The sequence below is a fragment of the Morone saxatilis genome, unplaced genomic scaffold (genome assembly GCF_004916995.1).
Source record: "Morone saxatilis isolate NCDOM2014 unplaced genomic scaffold, NCSU_SB_2.0 Contig22, whole genome shotgun sequence".
In the NCBI taxonomy this organism is placed as follows: Eukaryota; Metazoa; Chordata; class Actinopteri; family Moronidae; genus Morone; species Morone saxatilis.
In genome coordinates this window covers 20091320-20108303 of record NW_023339785.1, presented here as the reverse complement: position 1 = coordinate 20108303, position 16984 = coordinate 20091320, and the positions used below count along the sequence as shown (strand labels likewise).

Here is a 16984-nt window from a genome sequence, read left to right as displayed (position 1 = left end):
AAATGTTATTATCTATCATCTAGCAGCAAATTCTATTACATGTCACCAGATAATGTCAGAAAAATGTAAATGCTGAGTACTGCTGGTAATTCTATGCATTTACTCTCTTTATAGCCTCCTGAGACTGCCAGAATTGTCGTGTACTGTGTCAGGTTAACTGTACTGAATTGTTACATGATAGACAGTGATTGTTTCTTTTATTTTATACTAAATCAATATTTGCAGAATAAAGTGCATACACGACTGATTACTATTGTTTACTGTTGTTAGCAGACATACAGCTGAACAACATTTTTAGTTTTATTCTTCCAAATGTCACACAGCCTCTAGTAGGAGTTAAAAAAAGTCTCTCTCTAGAATGCTGCAAAATATTTATGAGACCAACTGCTTTTTTTTCAGCTACAGCACAGGAGAGTGATGTCAAAGAAATGAATTCTCATGTAGGCTTCAAATCCATAAAAAGAATCCTTACAGCTAGCCAAAGAAAAAAACAAACTCATTGAGAAATAGGGGTAGCAAGGCTGAGGTACAAGGCCATTTTTTAAATATGCAGGGAGCTCCTGCAGAATTATTTTGGCCACAGAAACACAAATCTGACTAACCGTTGGAACTGAGGCAGTGTGCTGTAACGAGTGGTCTGGAGGTAAATGGGTCCAATAAATTAAGATAGGGGGACTTAGTCAGATGAATTGTCCGGTTGCTAAAGTACAACCTGCAGGTAGGCTAATAGGAACAACCGTTTTACCAGGAACCCAGTCTGATAAAAGACAAAACATGCGGCGACGAAATGGAGCAATTAGGGAGCAGCCAAGCAGATCACATTTTATTCCACTTTATCTTTTCCTCCTTTCTTTCCTCCCTCTTTCTCTTGCCAGTGTGAGTAAACAGTGATCATGAAAAGATTTTCTCAACAGCTCTCTGTTTTGTTTTCACAGTTACTTTTTGTGGAGAAGCTCAGAGCCCTTCTGACTGCTGTTGAAGCCTGACCCATTTTATTCTGTCCAAGGTCCCCTGCGACTGGAGAGGGGGGACTATAGCTGTAAGCTGGTGGGTTTGGCTCGGGCTAAACCCTGGAAGTTTATTATGCTCGCCAATTCAAAGGAGGCTCATTCAGCAGAGGAGCCTTAACCTGTTTGCTAACTTGCCTCCCCTGTAAAGCACCCCGCACACACACACACACATCAGTGAGATGCAGGGGCTCGCCACACCATATTAATCTCACAGTGTGTGTGTGTGTGTGTGTGTATTTATGTGTGCGTGGCCAACTGGCAACAGGAACCAACCAAGCCAGTTTGTTTTGCAGCCCTGAATGGGCAAACTGTTTATTGACATTTTCTGTGGTTAACAGAGAAGTCGCAGGGCAGGATGTGCATCTATATGTGTGTGTGTGTGTGTGTGTGTCTGTGTGTGGATGTGTGTGCAGGACAGAAATGCCTATTCAGCAGTTATAAAGGTATCATTGCAGGGCTCAGCTCCCACCCCTCGCTCCCTACCCCCCCTCTGTTCTTCTCACTCCCTCTGTCTCTCATTCTCTTTATTTCATGCCCCATATCCCCAATGCTTCTATCCTTCTTTTTAAAAACAAAACGCTGTGCCACCCTCCATTGTCTTTCATGCACCTTCTCAGCAGGCTAATTTATATGCTCCCTGTGTTATAAGGTGGTATATTCCCATGTGCCGCTGCTTCATATGTCCTCTGTCTCAGAATGTCACATGCTCCTCATTTGTCATTCTTCTCAGAGCTCAGAGGCTGAGCACAATGGAAGGAGAGCTTGAGGTGAAACTGAAAGGCGCACATACAAATACACACATGCCGACAAAAGGGGCTTAATTTGCACATAGGCTTTATAATACACAAGCGTACATGCAAACACATACAGGAACAAAAAAAAGAGATAAAGTTAAGGACATAAATTTACACATGCAGGCACACACACACTAACGCACACACACACATACACCGCCTCTGCCTTGGCTAGTCATCTCTGTCTAATTAGGAGGCAATAATCCGCTAGAGAAGAGTCATCAAATTCAGCCAAAAACAAACAGTCTCCATGAGCAGAAATGCACGTGTGCATTTCACCCACCCACCCACACACACACACACACACAGATGCACATAAATGAACACACACACACGCTCACACGCAAATCATCCCACTGTTACGCAAATGTCACCCTTACATAAGCACCATTAGGAAGAATAACATTAGTGCAGAAGAAGGGAACGCATCTTTGTTGTGTCTTTGTTTCTGTAGATTTGTTTCAACAAAGCCATTAAACATTCATTGCTTCGGCAGTGACTTGAGGTGGCTTCCCTGGCAGCAGATAGCTAGCCACTTAAAAAGAGGCTTGGGCTATAAATAGCATAGCATTCTCCATGCATAATGAATGGCCAGAGACAGCGCTAACGCTAGCTCTTTCCAGGAGCGATCTGCTACGCTCCGTTTGGCCGTCTCAGCTCTCCCGGCGTTCCGGGGGAGCGTTCCCAGACAGGTGCTCTGAGCCAGACAGTATTCCCATATAAACATTCACAGACCCAATTCCCAGCCAATCCTCGGCAACAACGTTCCGTTCCCATTCACCTGTCATGCTTCACTAGGAACACAAGTCATGTCTGTCCACCTGTTAGCTTAGGTAATGGTGGACTACTTTACAGGAACACACGCACACAAACACAAACACACACACATACAAGCAGCATGCAGCTTCCTGAGGATTATATCGCTATGGTCAGTTTCTGCCTGGCTTGGTAAGGCTCATTTCCTGCCCAGCGTCCACTCTCTACAGGACCACACCAAGCACACAACATTCAGACAGGCATACACACTCACACCACATTCATAAACAGTTGCCGGTTATAGGTGTTTTATTTCCTCACAGCCGGTCCTGTGTCTTCCTACATGCCAAGGTGTGTTTATGTAGTGCCAGACTGCCACTCTAAACTCATTTAGGTCGATTTTAATGGACGCCCCAAAGCCAAGGACTCTCTCTGCACCCATTAGATCAGCAGTCCTGGCTGGAAAATCGTGGCAATTTGCAATTCCATCTCAATGTTGTTCTCCCTCCATCCAAATATCTCTCTTTCGCCCTCTAAGCTCTCATCAGCTTACCCCTTTTCATTCACAATACCCCTTTTTCTCTTTGTCTCTTGGCTCCCTATGAATCTTGGTCTCCCCTTTCAGTCACTTTCTCCATCTATTTTTACTGGTGCACTTTGAATGTGTTTTTTTTTTCTCTCTCTCCTTTTTAGATTTTTTCATGCAAGATGTCTCATTAAACAACTTCAAAAGTCAAAGTTTGGCTTTCTCCATCTCTGCTCCCATTTGCCTCTTTGCGCCTCTTTTTCCTGCTTCTCTGTTGTTTTTTTTGCTCCTTTCTTTGTCTCTCGCTCGCCGTCTCTGTGTGTTCATGCTCAGCAGAGACTGAAAGAAGCCCCCGAACAGAAAGTGTGGGTGTATGTGAACAAGAATGAGAGAAAGAGAGAGTGTGCCTGCAAGCCTCACTCTCCCTCTTTGCCAGCGTCTGCCATTAGGGTGTCAGTGGCAGAGTGAATTTATTTGCTGTGCGGTTACTGGGCTAATGATTGATGTTGCCCCAGCAAACAGTAAACCAATTAGAAGGCTGATGTAACGTCATTTTAAAAGCCTCCTAATCACGTTGCTCTTGAACCTGGGACCCGGGCCTTCCCTAATGAAGATTTATACTGGATCAAAGGAGAGCCTAACGCCATTAACAATAGATTGTATTCCACCAAAAATCACATTAGGACTTCTCTGCCCACCCCTTCCCTCCCATCAGGCCTCTGCTAAATATATCTGCTGATTACAAGTGCAGATGCACAGAGGAATGGAGAAACAGGGGGAAGAGCGGGAAACAGAGACAGAGAGGGACAGAGAGGCAGAGAGAGTTGGCTCACAGTAGCTAATTGTTGAGAATAAATGTGTATGCTGATGAACAAACTCATCACTGCAGATGTGTGTATGTGTGTGTGTGCGCACGTGTGTGCATGCATATGGGGAAGAAAAATTGTTGCAAGGTGCTGATATAAGCACACAGGGCCTGTAACAGCCAACAAGAGAGTGCCCAATGATGAAAGAGAAAGCTTAGAGCCTGGAAAACTAACTAGTATGTCTTTGCTACACTGATCCTCCTGCCAGCACTTAAAATTCATCATCCCCTTACCTTTCACTTTCCGGTGGATTATTAATGTCATATGGAAAATAAGTACAAACACACCTACTCACTAGCAGCCAATCTGAGCTCTGCTGAGTGTAGGGGTTGCTTTCACTTGCATCATTGTTTTCTGGCAATAGTTGACAAAGGTGGGAGGGTTACATTTAAAATGTAATCCATTAAGAGATTACCAATTGTCAGCTCAAAATTAGCTTTTTGTTATGTGAGCCACAAAAGAAGTCAAGGCTGGAAAGAGAGAGAGTTTTTTATTTTATGTTACTTTCTTGATTGTGCTCCTTTATTTAAAAAAAAAAAAAACGGCATAAAGGTTCTTTAATTTACAGAGCTCTTTAACACACACTAATCAACATATACTTTTATATACATTTATTTTACAATTATATGTGAATGATTATCATCTACAGAATTATTTACCCTTTTATAATAATAATATCCATAATTGGCCATGATTACAATCAATATGATTGTTATGGTTATTATGAATATGATTATGACCTCTTACAATGTAAACAATACTTGTGTCCCTTTGGTGTGATTACCAGCCCTGCAAACAAATGCTGACTTCAGAGGAATGCAAAGAAGCAGAAACAAAATGGCTAAGAGAATAAGATGTGACATCAAATTAAAGCAAAGGATTGCTGGAATTTTACTGAGCAGTGACTAAATCAGATCAGGAAATGGACACATGATGATGGATGACATACAGATGTATAAATAAAGTGAATGAAAGGATAAAAGGGTGGATGAATGGAGAGCTCTCTTACCCGTGGAGGAGGGCTGGGCACGGAGCATGTATGAATCGTCCGGGTGGGGCTCCAGGTGAGAGTGGGTAGAGTTTTTCTCCAGCAGGGGAACCTGGCATTCCCTGATCGGTGGAGACGGGCCGGGGGAGGGGTGATGGGGGGCGGACGAGGAGGACGGGAGGGACGGAGGGAGCAGTGAGGAGGAAGAGGTTGGAGGGAGTGGGCGACCTGGAGGATGGAGGGAGAGAAAGAGGGGGGAGAAGACGGGAGGGGGAGGCGTTAGACAAAACAAATGGCAATGACTGACAGTGATACCGGGGCCTGTTCCGAGGCAGGTTTACTGAGATATCTGGATCAATTTGTTTAGCAAAACCCCCAATTACATATACATATATTTTACATATATTTAGTATATGTAGCCATGCAGACAGTTTTGATTTTATTTGTCCAGCTTTAAAAATGTCCGTCTCTATCGCAATACAATGGGGGTGAATGGAAATGAATGTAACTTCAGTGTCAACTGTTTTTATATGAACTATTCTTCTTTAAATAAATAGTTCCTGTGAAAAGTGTTGACAGCCTGTTCTATGGACTATCCAGAATAATGGGGAGAGTGTCATTTTTGGTAAATTTTCGAAAAACAAATCATACAAATCTGGAACATGTATTGACGTAAAAAACACGCTGCAGGTTAACTCAAAAAAAGTTATCCAGTTAACTCATAAGTAAACTTCCTTCTTGGAGCAGGCCCCCGGTCATATGACAAACACAAAAGCTTGCTGAGACTGGAAAGACTCAATATAGAGATGGACTTGCGCAAAAATCTCACAGATCTCATAAATCATATGCACTGCTGACACTGTGGCTCAGACCCAATGAGGACGTTATGCTCATTTTAGTTCAGTTTTACCTAATTGGTCATGCAAACGTCTTTAACCTAATTGATTTTGGGACATTAATTTGACATTTTCTTTTATTCTGTCTACACAACCACCAAGAATAAATTATATGCAGCACTGATATATTGTCCTGCACATCCTACCACTGTAAACAAATAAATTAAAGCAAGCCTATGTGACTTTTGCTGAACTGCAGCTACTGCAAAAATTACGAGATAATACTATATAGTGTAACATTAGCACAAGGAGATAAGAGTTAAAAAGTTCTTATGAACTGACTAATTTATGTCAGTTAAACAGCAATATTTTAATAGTTTTTTAACATATACAATATATATAAACTACTGTAAATACCAGACCAAATAAAGCCGTAAATGCAATACTTCTAAATGTATTGAATTAAGCAAGAGTGCGTTTAATTGCTTTTGAATTCAACTTTTCATTTGTAAGTGGAAGAATGTGCTATTCCTTCATGCAAATTTTACATAGTCTTGCTTTAATTGAAATGGAAGAATAAGATTTTCGTGAGGGCCTACATCCTTTGTACGATTGTCCTCTACATGGGTAAGACAAAAGAAAGTTAACAGCCAAGTCTTTAAATAGTGGGAGCCATGGGACGCGTGGACACAATCAGGCTGTCCCGTACACCAGAGAGAGAAGAGAGGGATGGAGAGAATTCTTTCTACTCTCCAAAGGTTTGGAATCAAGGACAAAGACAAATCTAATAAATTCTATTTAGAGACGGCTCAAAATATAGAATAATTATGTCTGCCATATTTGCAGCTCAATCAATCAACAATACGGTAAGAATGAGGCCACTGAGTCCAGCCAATCCACCGAAGGACTCAGGTTATTACAACTACTAATTAGATAGTCAACCAAAAAGACACTTTGACACACTGATAATCACTTATTTTCTCCTGATTCCACATTTGAAATGATAGCCCCGGGCGCCAGTGATGTTTTTTTTTTTTTTTTATAGCTTTACAAATAAACCTTTTTTGCTTTTTCTTTGCGATGCCTTGTCCTTCACCTTCCAAAGTTAAAATGTAAGGGGGTGGAGAAAAAAATTGGCTAGCTCATGCCTAGTTTTACAAACTTTATCCATTCTTTCTTTCGCGCGCTGAAAATTTCACCAGGAAAATGGAAAAGTTACAATGCACAGCCTTTCACTAAGTCACTTCTTTCATCACACTTTTCTTTTTCTTTATATACAGAACAAAAACTGGCAGGGACAGAGGGGAAAGAAAGAAAAGTCATAAGACCTTGAAGAAAAAAGATAGCTGAACATTCATCATCATACTATTTCGTTTTTTTTTTTCTTTTCTTACTGACAGTTCTTCAGAATACAGATGTGGTGTGATTGTAATTTGACAGCTTTCACCTTCCCATCACAGAGTATTGATAGAAATCAAAATGTGTAAAGGCCATGATAGATGGGGGGCTTTTTTTAGGCAATGGTGCAATACTGCTTGCATCAGGGAAACAGTACCTGGGTAAGGGATGGGGGAGGATTAATGAAGACCACCAAGATCATTTAAGAAACAAAGTGGTTGGACATAGTTGTTGGCTAAGTTACCCATCTATGCTGCCGCAAAATGAAACACATTAATCACGGGAAATACACATTTGAGTGCCGTTGCGATTTTATAGAGATATATTTGATGGAATCAGAGGCATGTCTCTGTCCTGCCGTCCAAACTGCTCCAGCTTAGAGCTTTGTGTCATGGAAACTAGAGCTAGGATCGATCCACAGCCCCACGTTAACTACACCCCAGAGAGATGCCAGCCTTGTCTTCTGTTTAGGTATGTGTGTGTGTGCCTGTGTGTGTGTGTGCGTGTGTATATGTGTGTCCGGTCAATCTCATCAGCGCAAACAGAAAAATGGATAAACAATGGCAAAGCAAACACTGTGGCTGACAGGAGAGAAAAGGAGAGCGGCAGGGAGGGACGGTGTGAGACGGATGGAGAAGGGGGGAAGAGACAACGAGGTCACGGGGGTAACCAGGGGAATGGGGAGTGAAAGAGAGAGAAATGAATGGAGGGAGCCAAGGATGGAGAAAACAGGACAGTCCAGAAGCTATGAGCTGACAAAACTTATTGCCAATAAAAAGCGAGGAAGAAAGCAATAGAGGAGGGTAATTAGGAGGGGAGGAGGCAATAAGAGGGGACTGAGCGGTGAAAGATGGAGGACAGGAAAAAAAGAAATGAAGAGGTAAAGAGGGAATATGGACACACAAAAAAGAGGCCATTGATCTAAATGAATCGATCACTCACTTCAATTGATGGCGAGAAGGGATCAGGCTATTTGCATATTTCACTAGATCTATAATGAGGCTATTGGTGACAACATGCAGTGAAAAATGTACGCAAATGTCTGTGTGTACTTGTGTGTAGCTGCACACCTTTAAGATTGTTTTATTGCTGTTGCAAGTTTTTACTGCGAGTGTACACAATTGTGTGTGTGCGTGAGCTTGTGCACATAAGGTTATGTGTATGCGAGTGTGGTTATTAATATTTTAAATCACTTTAATTACAAAAAAGGAAAAATTGCACTAGTTGGCCAAAAGCAATTAAGGGAACTTTAATCTCCTTAGCAATTATGCTGTGGGGCATCCTTAACTCAGTCATTTCTGCCCGCTACATTTCTAGAAAGGTCAGTGGAAATTGCTTTGTGTTATTAGAACAAAGACTTAGCAATGAGCTCATGTGGTTCTCTCGACGATTTTGTCGTTGCCATCCTTCAGCCGCCTCCCCGGCCATCTGTATACATCTCTCAATCCTTCTCTTTGTGCCCGTCTCTCACTCTCTGAAACTACGGTTCTCTCACAAGTGTTGATTAGTGTGAAAAATAAGTGTATCATGGGGGAAAAAAGCAGGCTTCTTAAGACTGTGGCACTGTATTAAAGGCATTAGTTGAGTCCCTTGATGATTTTAGTATAATGTAAAAAGAAACACGATCATAATTAGTTTGTTGTGTGAGCACTAGGCTTTGACTTGCTTTCATGAGTCATACAAGTGTATGAGCTTTGCCTGTTGCTGTGCTACTGTATGTCTCTATTGAATCATCTCAGTATGAGCTTTGTATCTATTGTTTCTCCATGAAGCCATTCTTTACTGTGTAATGGCATTATACATCACACATAATTCTGCTTGTTGACTGTTCAATGACTTCTCTTCTCCTCTCCTTGTCCTTGTCTCTATTTCGGTCCCTCCCTCCTCTTTCTGCCTCACCTGTCCCATCTCCTCCTCCATCTGCTGACTGGTGAGGAGTGTAGGCCGCAGGAGCAGTGGCTAGTGCGCGACGCGGGATGAGCGACATCTTGGAGCCCAGTCAGACCAAGGAGACAAAATTACCCCCTCTAACGAGAGCCATTCATCATCTCTTCTCTCTCCTCTTCTTCTCATCCCTCTCCTTCCTCCCACCTCTTACGTGACAATTTACAGCGCTACCCTGATAGCACCGCCGAAAGCCCCCCAGCCACATTAAAAATCCATCTCGATTCTACCTCCACAACTTTACACTTGATGTTTTCTTCTTAGTCGCTACTCATGTGGCTCATTGCTGCTAAGTCAATCATGCACGCTCTTCTATCTAACGATGACGGAAAATACCGAACGAGAAGAGCGCGGATAACAACAGATAAGGGAGACGTGAAATGACTTGAATTGAGCTGGTACCGGGGATAGAGGAGAAAAAGAACCCGACCACTTTCCATGCTGGCACATCGGCAGACTCATTTACCCTCATGGCTGCTGTCAGCACAGATCTGTTCGGACTGATGGGTGCCTCTGTCAGTCATGTGTGTTGTGTGTGTGTTGTAGTATGCCGTATATGTTGTGTGTGTGTGTTTGTGTGACTAGTGTCTGACAGTCGTCTGAGGCTATTTAGTGATGACCAGCTGCTACCACAATGGGCCCTTTTCGCTTTTTATCCTTATACAGTGCAGTCTGTCTCGCCATTCTCATTTCTCTCCCCTCTCCCTCACTTTTTCTCAATTTATGCTCTCTTTTCTTTTATTCACTTCTTTTTTAACATTTCGCATTTAGCTCGGCTGCTGCAGTCTCCACCTGTTGTTGCCTGTATTATGAGCAACAAATGGATATCGCAGCCTATCCGGGATGCGTCTGAGCTTTATGCACTTGATACCTTGAATGTGTTCTCAACAACTTTCATTAATCAGCGCCACTGCAGAAATGAGCATAAAATTGATAAAAGAGAACGGAAAAATGAGGAGGATGATTCAAAGACGTGTTTTACATTAAATAAGTTAGGTTTCACAGCTAAAGAGATGATTAGTATATGCTCTTTTCTTTGATGTGTAACAGAGAGTCTGAAGTTCTTCCTCTGGCGCTAAAGCTCTCCTCTGCTTGTGCTCCGTTCTCTCTTATCATCACCCCTGCAATCGACATTTCACTCCAAACTATGGGCTTCTTCCCAAGACAGGCAGATCCTCCACACACAACACAACAGCTCAGCTGAGGCTGAAAATGCCTTCCGATGGAAAAAAAGGTGCTATCCACCACTCACGAGCATCAGCTTGGTTTGTTCTACAAAACAGGCATTTCTCGATTTCAGTTTTTATTATTCCTTCCAGGATTAAACTATGGCGTCATCATTTGAGTAGGCTACAGATTTTTGTGAAAAAACTTGTTGAATTGTTTTGCTGTTACAGATCTGTTAAGCTGTTTTTCACCTTTTTTTGTGGCTCCGAACACCCAAAAGTTGTGTTTATACAAAAAAGACCTGTTCGCAAGTTCAACCCAGTGGTTCTCAAACCTGTTTAGTCTGAACGAACCCCATGGAGCTGTTACACCTTTATCAACACAACAAGTTAATACTTCCAAACTGATGTTTACCATTACATTAATAAATTAATATACGAAAGTAGATGATATTCAGCATATTTGTTTATACAATTGAAAACTAATTGGTCACTGCAGATGTTACATAGTGGGAATCGGTAGTATTACAGTATGAAGTCCTCTATTACTCTTGAAACTGCCAATAATGCTTATTATCTGATTTTCACATGATCCATACTTTTTTTAAAATCAGACTTGGCAATGAGCCTTGTAATGAGATCAGCTGATTGCATATCTTGAAGGAAAAGAAATAATGTGGCAGATTAGAGAAGAAATGAAGATAAGGCAGAGAACATCACCTTGGTTCATCTGCACCCAGTGACTGCAGGCTTTCAGACGTACTAAGTTTTGAAGATGTCTCTTAACAATATTCGTTGACATTCATATGTGTTCATATGCAGTGGCATAGGAATAATGGAGAATAAAATTTCTTTTTTGTTTGTTATTGTTTTGGCCTTTTCATGGCGTTATTGGATAGGACAGCTGAAGATCGACAGGAAAGGGGGGCAGAAAGAGAGGGGATGACACGCAGCAACTCTGTACATGGGTCGCCAGCTCTACCGACTAAGCTAACCGGGTGCCCAAGAGAAAATACTAATTTTAAAAGAACTTTGAAAAGAAAGACAAAGAGATGACGAATTGAATGGAACTACTGTTACTCCCATTTGACCGTCATCTAGAACATTCACAATGACATGATTGCTGTACAAAATAAACACTGTGGCATTGTACATGACAATGGCCACTAAATCCCTTACAGTGTATACACTACAGAGCGCTGCAATGAAAGAAACCTGCGGGAGGAATTCTAATACATCATCTCTGAGTACTTCTAATATCTGGTTCAGAAGGTCTTTCCTCACTCTTCTCCTCCCTCAAGTAGCAGTTTCTTATTTTGAGAGGAGAAGAGATGAGATCAGATGCAAGCCGACATGAAGCAATACACTTAACCTTTTGAACCAGACGCACAAACACAGCACAGCACCTATCTGTATCTGCTAATTGAAACATACCTCCCTGTTGCTGGGAAGTGCAAGCGTGTGTGTGTGTGTGTGTGTGTGTGTCCGTGGCTATACATAGCATTAGGATGCTGCAGCACACCCAATGCTGTCCATTGTTAGAGATGTCCACTGCGTAACTTGGGGCAACCATGGAGCTTGCATTACCATATAAATTACATCCATGTTGTTGCTGCTGCTGTGGATTGATGGTATTGTTATGGATTCTACACATTGGACCCTCATTGAAAACAATCAAAACAAATAGCCTCTTCCTCCCACATAAATGCAAACACACGCACAGACTCACACACTTGCTCATAAAAAGCGCATGTGCACATGAAAACACACACAAACCTGCACAGATCCTCAACCCCAGGTACAGAGAGACAGACACCCATCCTCTCAGCTTTCCATTACCTCTGAACATGCCCTGTAACGGCTGAAAAGAGTAGATCTGCAAAGGGGAAATCATCTGCTTGTGTGTGTGTGTGTGTGTGTGTGTGTGTTTATAGTGAGTAATGTGCAAAATCTGTAACAATACTTAAGCCCTTTTGCTGCTGCTGCTGTGTTCAATAAAATCTATTTGTGAGTCAATTTGATAGCTGCAAAAAAATGTCATTTGAAAACTTGAGGGCAGAAAACACAATAAAATATAAATCACCACCAAAATAATAACATATAAGTGGCATAAAATATAATAATGGAGTAATAAGAACCATACAAAATTAAGTAATTTCTTTCCACAGAATAGATGCTGGTGCTTAAAAAAAATGCCACCCAATTATTTCCAAATTCAAATTCAAAAATGATAAAATACAGTGACAGCAACTGTACAATGCCCAACAACATTTTAATAAATTTAAATGCCAGGAAAAAACATTTTCCTTAAATAAATCCAAGTGTTGAACATACTTGGGAGTAGATTTTACGATACCAGAAAGGCTGCTTCCATTACATTTCTCACTTGAGAGAAGGGTTGAGAGCAAAATATGGACAAGCTCTTCGGTGACTGGAGACAGCACTTGGTCTTGGCACTTAGTGAAGAAACTAACATAACAACAGAAACCTGCTTGCAGCTTTGAAAAAAGACATTCTAGAATTTATATTGTATCTGGAAGAGCAATATCTGTGTGTTTGTTGTCTCGACTGGAGAAATCTTTTAGATGTTGCAGTGCAAAAATCAGCAGCATAAAATGCAGGCAGAGCTTTTCCTCCAATCTGCCATGCTGCTGAAATCATGCGCAGAAAGTTTAGTGACATGAGAACAAATTGTGAACTACAGATAACATGTTGTCGACATGAATTAGTCGAGGATTACAAGAAGGGAATTAAGCAAAAATTTGATTCTGCTTTTTCACCTGCTTGTCATGTAAAAAGGTGAGTTACAGTTAAATTCAAGTTAAAACAAGCTTTCATTAAAGCTTTAATTAATATTTACCAAAAGATTAAGATGAGGCAGCCTAACTGTGCTTAGAAAGACCCCAGTAAGGATTTGAAAAGAAAGAAGCTTTCCCAGAAATAAAAGAAACTTAATTTGTTGAAGACATATTCATTAATTAGCACTTAAATCTTGAGTCATCGAAGCTTAAATGAAATGTTTACACCTATTCACAACACCCTAAATTTCCACTTTGATAGCTACTGTCTATTAATAGTCCTGTTTCCTGCACACAATCATTTTACGGTGGATTGAAAATGCCTTTGTTTTCACTTGCAAAGAAAGCAAACTGTTTGCATTCTACGATGGGGCTGATTTTATGAAATTTTGGGGGACATGCAAAAACAAAACTATATTACCTACAACTCGTCATGTGAAGGAACAACACCCATCAAGAATCAAATGCACATGTAATTACTCACAAAAAGAGGCATGAAAAACACACGCCGACAAACAAAGGATAAAAAAATACACATTTAACAACATACTGTAGATGCACACACTTTCACACATGCACAGGTGCCTACATAAATACCTATTCAACATAGCGGGGCTCCACTGAACCTACCGGATATTACTGTGGTTGCTATGACAATCTAGGTCTGTAAAAAGCCCAAAAAGAATCGAAAACAGGCGGAAAAACAAAGCAGAGGAAAAAAAATAAAGAAAATAAAAAGATTTGAAAAAGAGAAAGAAGTGAAGGAGGAAGAGCCCTGGGAGTAAGACGAGATGGTAAGCAATCTGGATTTGTTTGGTGCATGGATCTGCCAGTTTGCGACCTTGTGCAGTCAAAGATAGCGTGTTCTATTGTAATCTCATGAATAAACTCTATTTCAGTGAAGTCGTTTTTTGTCTGATGTTACATTATGTGAAGTATGTGTGCAAGTGAGCAGCGAGGCTGAGTCAGCAGTGTCTCCTTTGACGATTAGCAAACACATGCGTGCACATGGAGTCCACTACAGTGGGATCAGCCAAAAGAGGGGTGATGTATTTAGAGCCAGCAGATAATGACTGTACTGTGGCCTATTGCGGAGAGAAACCTCTCCTCTCTTTGATGTTCTGCAGCCTCTATTTATAGTAACAGCTGAAAAAAGGATGGAGAGCTGAAAAAGACAGTAAGCCACATTATATTCTCTCTAACTAGCTTACTGTTTAGCCTCTCTCTCTCTCTCTCAAGGTAAACAGGCAGGAGTCTCCACACTCTGGGCCAAATTTACTGAGCCTTTTGCGCCTCGGTTCTGACGCATTCTGTGCCATAGAGATGTGTGTGTTACTTATCAAAGATACACAGCAGCTTGAAGGCGCAGTTTGCCCGTCATCTGAGGTACACCATGTGTGCCTCTTGCTTTTATGCACATGCATTTGAAGGAGGCTTGCACAAGTAACAAAAATAATAGGAGGAGATACAATAAGGAGATTTGGATTTTCCAAATGTGAGGGCCATTGTTACAGGGGTAATTCTTGCCTTTAACTGGTTGTGTTAAAGGAAAGAAAAGTTAATCAACCTGTATTATATAGAAGTTTCAGTGACAGAAGACAAAGTGTGAGGGCACCACAATCAAGTGTGAAGGGGAACGGCAGTGAGTTTGTTTAGGGCCAAAAAAAAAAAAAAAGAAGCTGTCTGAGAAAGAAAAAAGATCCAAGAATAAATGAGCACAACATCTGACTCTTTCATAACACCAAGGATGGGCAGAGAGTGGTCATTAAAGATTAACTATGAGGAATTTTGATGATTGCTCTCTTTTGTTGTTATGTCTTGTATTTTTTTGCAATTTTTCTTTTGAGCAACTTTTAATATAAAAGCAGCTAAGCTAGGCTAAGTCAATGGAATTAACATTTTGGATACAACAAATTTTTTATTTTTTGGATCTCAAATCTTGCTGCTGAACTGCACCTTTTGAGCTCTTCATCACTTGCAGAATGTTAGGAGGCAGTCCTAATCACTGATTGCATTATTAGCTGCTGCCTTAGTAAATCAGATGTTAATTATTTGCAGATTGCGAGCTCAAACAGAATGAAAGGTACAGCACAAACCTGCACCACACTTTCAGGGATGTAACATAAATCTATCTCTCAGCCTCCTTCCTTCCTGTGAAGGTGTGTTTGCGTTTGTGACTGTGCAGGGAGGAGAGAGTGGAGATTACCAGGCATGTCTAGGCTCTTTGAAGTGGCTGCTGCATTGGTCATTGATGGCTGAGTGGATGTGTATGAGTATACATGTGACTGAGTATGTACTATGTGTGTGATGGGAATAGGGTGAGCCACAAGCATCTATCTATCTATCTATTTCCAGGAACATGCAATCGTCATACAGTGTTACAATTAGCACAGCTTGCATCAGCTGACATCAGCTGACTCAGAGGAATATGGAAGTCCCCATGCTGATGGACTTCACATGCAGTTGTGCATCTAGGTGTATGCCTGAGTGTGTATTTCGGAGCGCTTGTTTGTGTGCCCATTTTGCACAAACACTCTTGCAAATGTGATGCAACTCTCCAAGGCACAACCTGCAAACCCATTCAGCTCATAAACAGTTGTGCCCAACCAAGCAGAGGCAAAAGACTTTACTAGGCACTGGAGGAGACAGACAGCCCAGTCAAATGTTCAACATTAGGCTATTAGTCTCACCCCCTCACTATGAAGTACAGACCTCGGAGACAAATAATAAATGCTAATCTTTGTAGGACGAAGCCAAGTCAGTCAGTTTAAGCTGAGAGCGTCGAATGAGATTTTTAATTACTGCATGACCTGGGGTATATTAGCGCATATTAATGAGGATCATTAACCTAGAGGTAACTAAGACCCCTCCTCCTTAACTACAACTGACAGCACCTCTGCTGTCTGACACTAAACTATCAGTATGTGGATGTGCGTGTGGGTGTGCGTGTGTGTGTGTGTGTGTGTGTGTTTATAAAGAAATGTTTCTCAGATGGCTTATTACATCTTTGTAATAAACTGAACGTCCTTGGTAAAAGCAAATAACTAAAATCAATCTCTTTTTACAGAGGAATTATACAGCTGAAAGCTTGAACTTAGTGTCAAAAACGCCTAGTTATGAATACAGAACTTTGGTTTGTAACTTTAATGGTTTTGTGCCCAGTTGTTGCAGATGAAGGATGGCAGGGGCATGTAGTGTCAAAGAAAATATTTTCATCTAGTCTTTTATGCATCTTCAGATGAAAAAGAAATTTTCAATGGGCAGCAAGTAGGTACAGCACAAAGAAGAATGAAAGATGAGGAGAAGGAAAGAACAATTTCACTTGACATATGCAAAGGTCAAGGTAATTTCAATGGGTAAAGAAGAGGACAAACAGGAAAAAAAGGAGAAAGTTTCTGCCTGTCGTCTACAAGAGGTTGAGGTGGAACACAGGAGGGCCCATTTTCCGACCCCTGCAGTGTAAATGCCAGGGACGATACTAACGTCATCCACCCACCCCCCATCCCTTTCTCCAACCTCTTGTGTCAGCTTCGGTCTTGTAGTGCCATTAGGCCACAGTCTCAGTCGTAGTCAGTAGTGAGGCAGACGCTTTTATCTCAGAAGAGGGGAGACCAGCCGTATTTGGCTTGTAAAATTTGCCTAGAACACACACACAGACATACACACACGCTAACTCATTCACGCACAGCTGCCTGTGTAAAGATACACTTATGCACACTCACTCTTCCTTATTTCTTACTCTGTCCATTTTTGTCCACTTTCCTGTCTCAGCAGTTGATCCTTTCATCTTTACATAACTATGCGGTCCCCCAGTGACCTGCTCTAAAAGTAGTTGTTCCACAGTATACACACGCAACACAGCTAATCTGCAGTGCTTGAGTATTGTATCTTACTCCAACTCT

The 16984-nt window shown here is 41.3% G+C and overlaps 1 protein-coding gene across 1 annotated transcript in view; it reads right to left on the bottom strand.

Moving 5' to 3' along the window:
* The window catches only part of tenm2 (teneurin transmembrane protein 2), a 101342-nt gene that overhangs the window by 56384 nt on the left and 27974 nt on the right, over positions 1-16984 (bottom strand). Inside the window, exon 2 of the mRNA XM_035668984.1 lies at positions 4962-5168. Within this exon, the coding sequence (XP_035524877.1) occupies positions 4962-5168 (207 nt within the window). The remainder of the gene's footprint in view (positions 1-4961; positions 5169-16984) is intronic.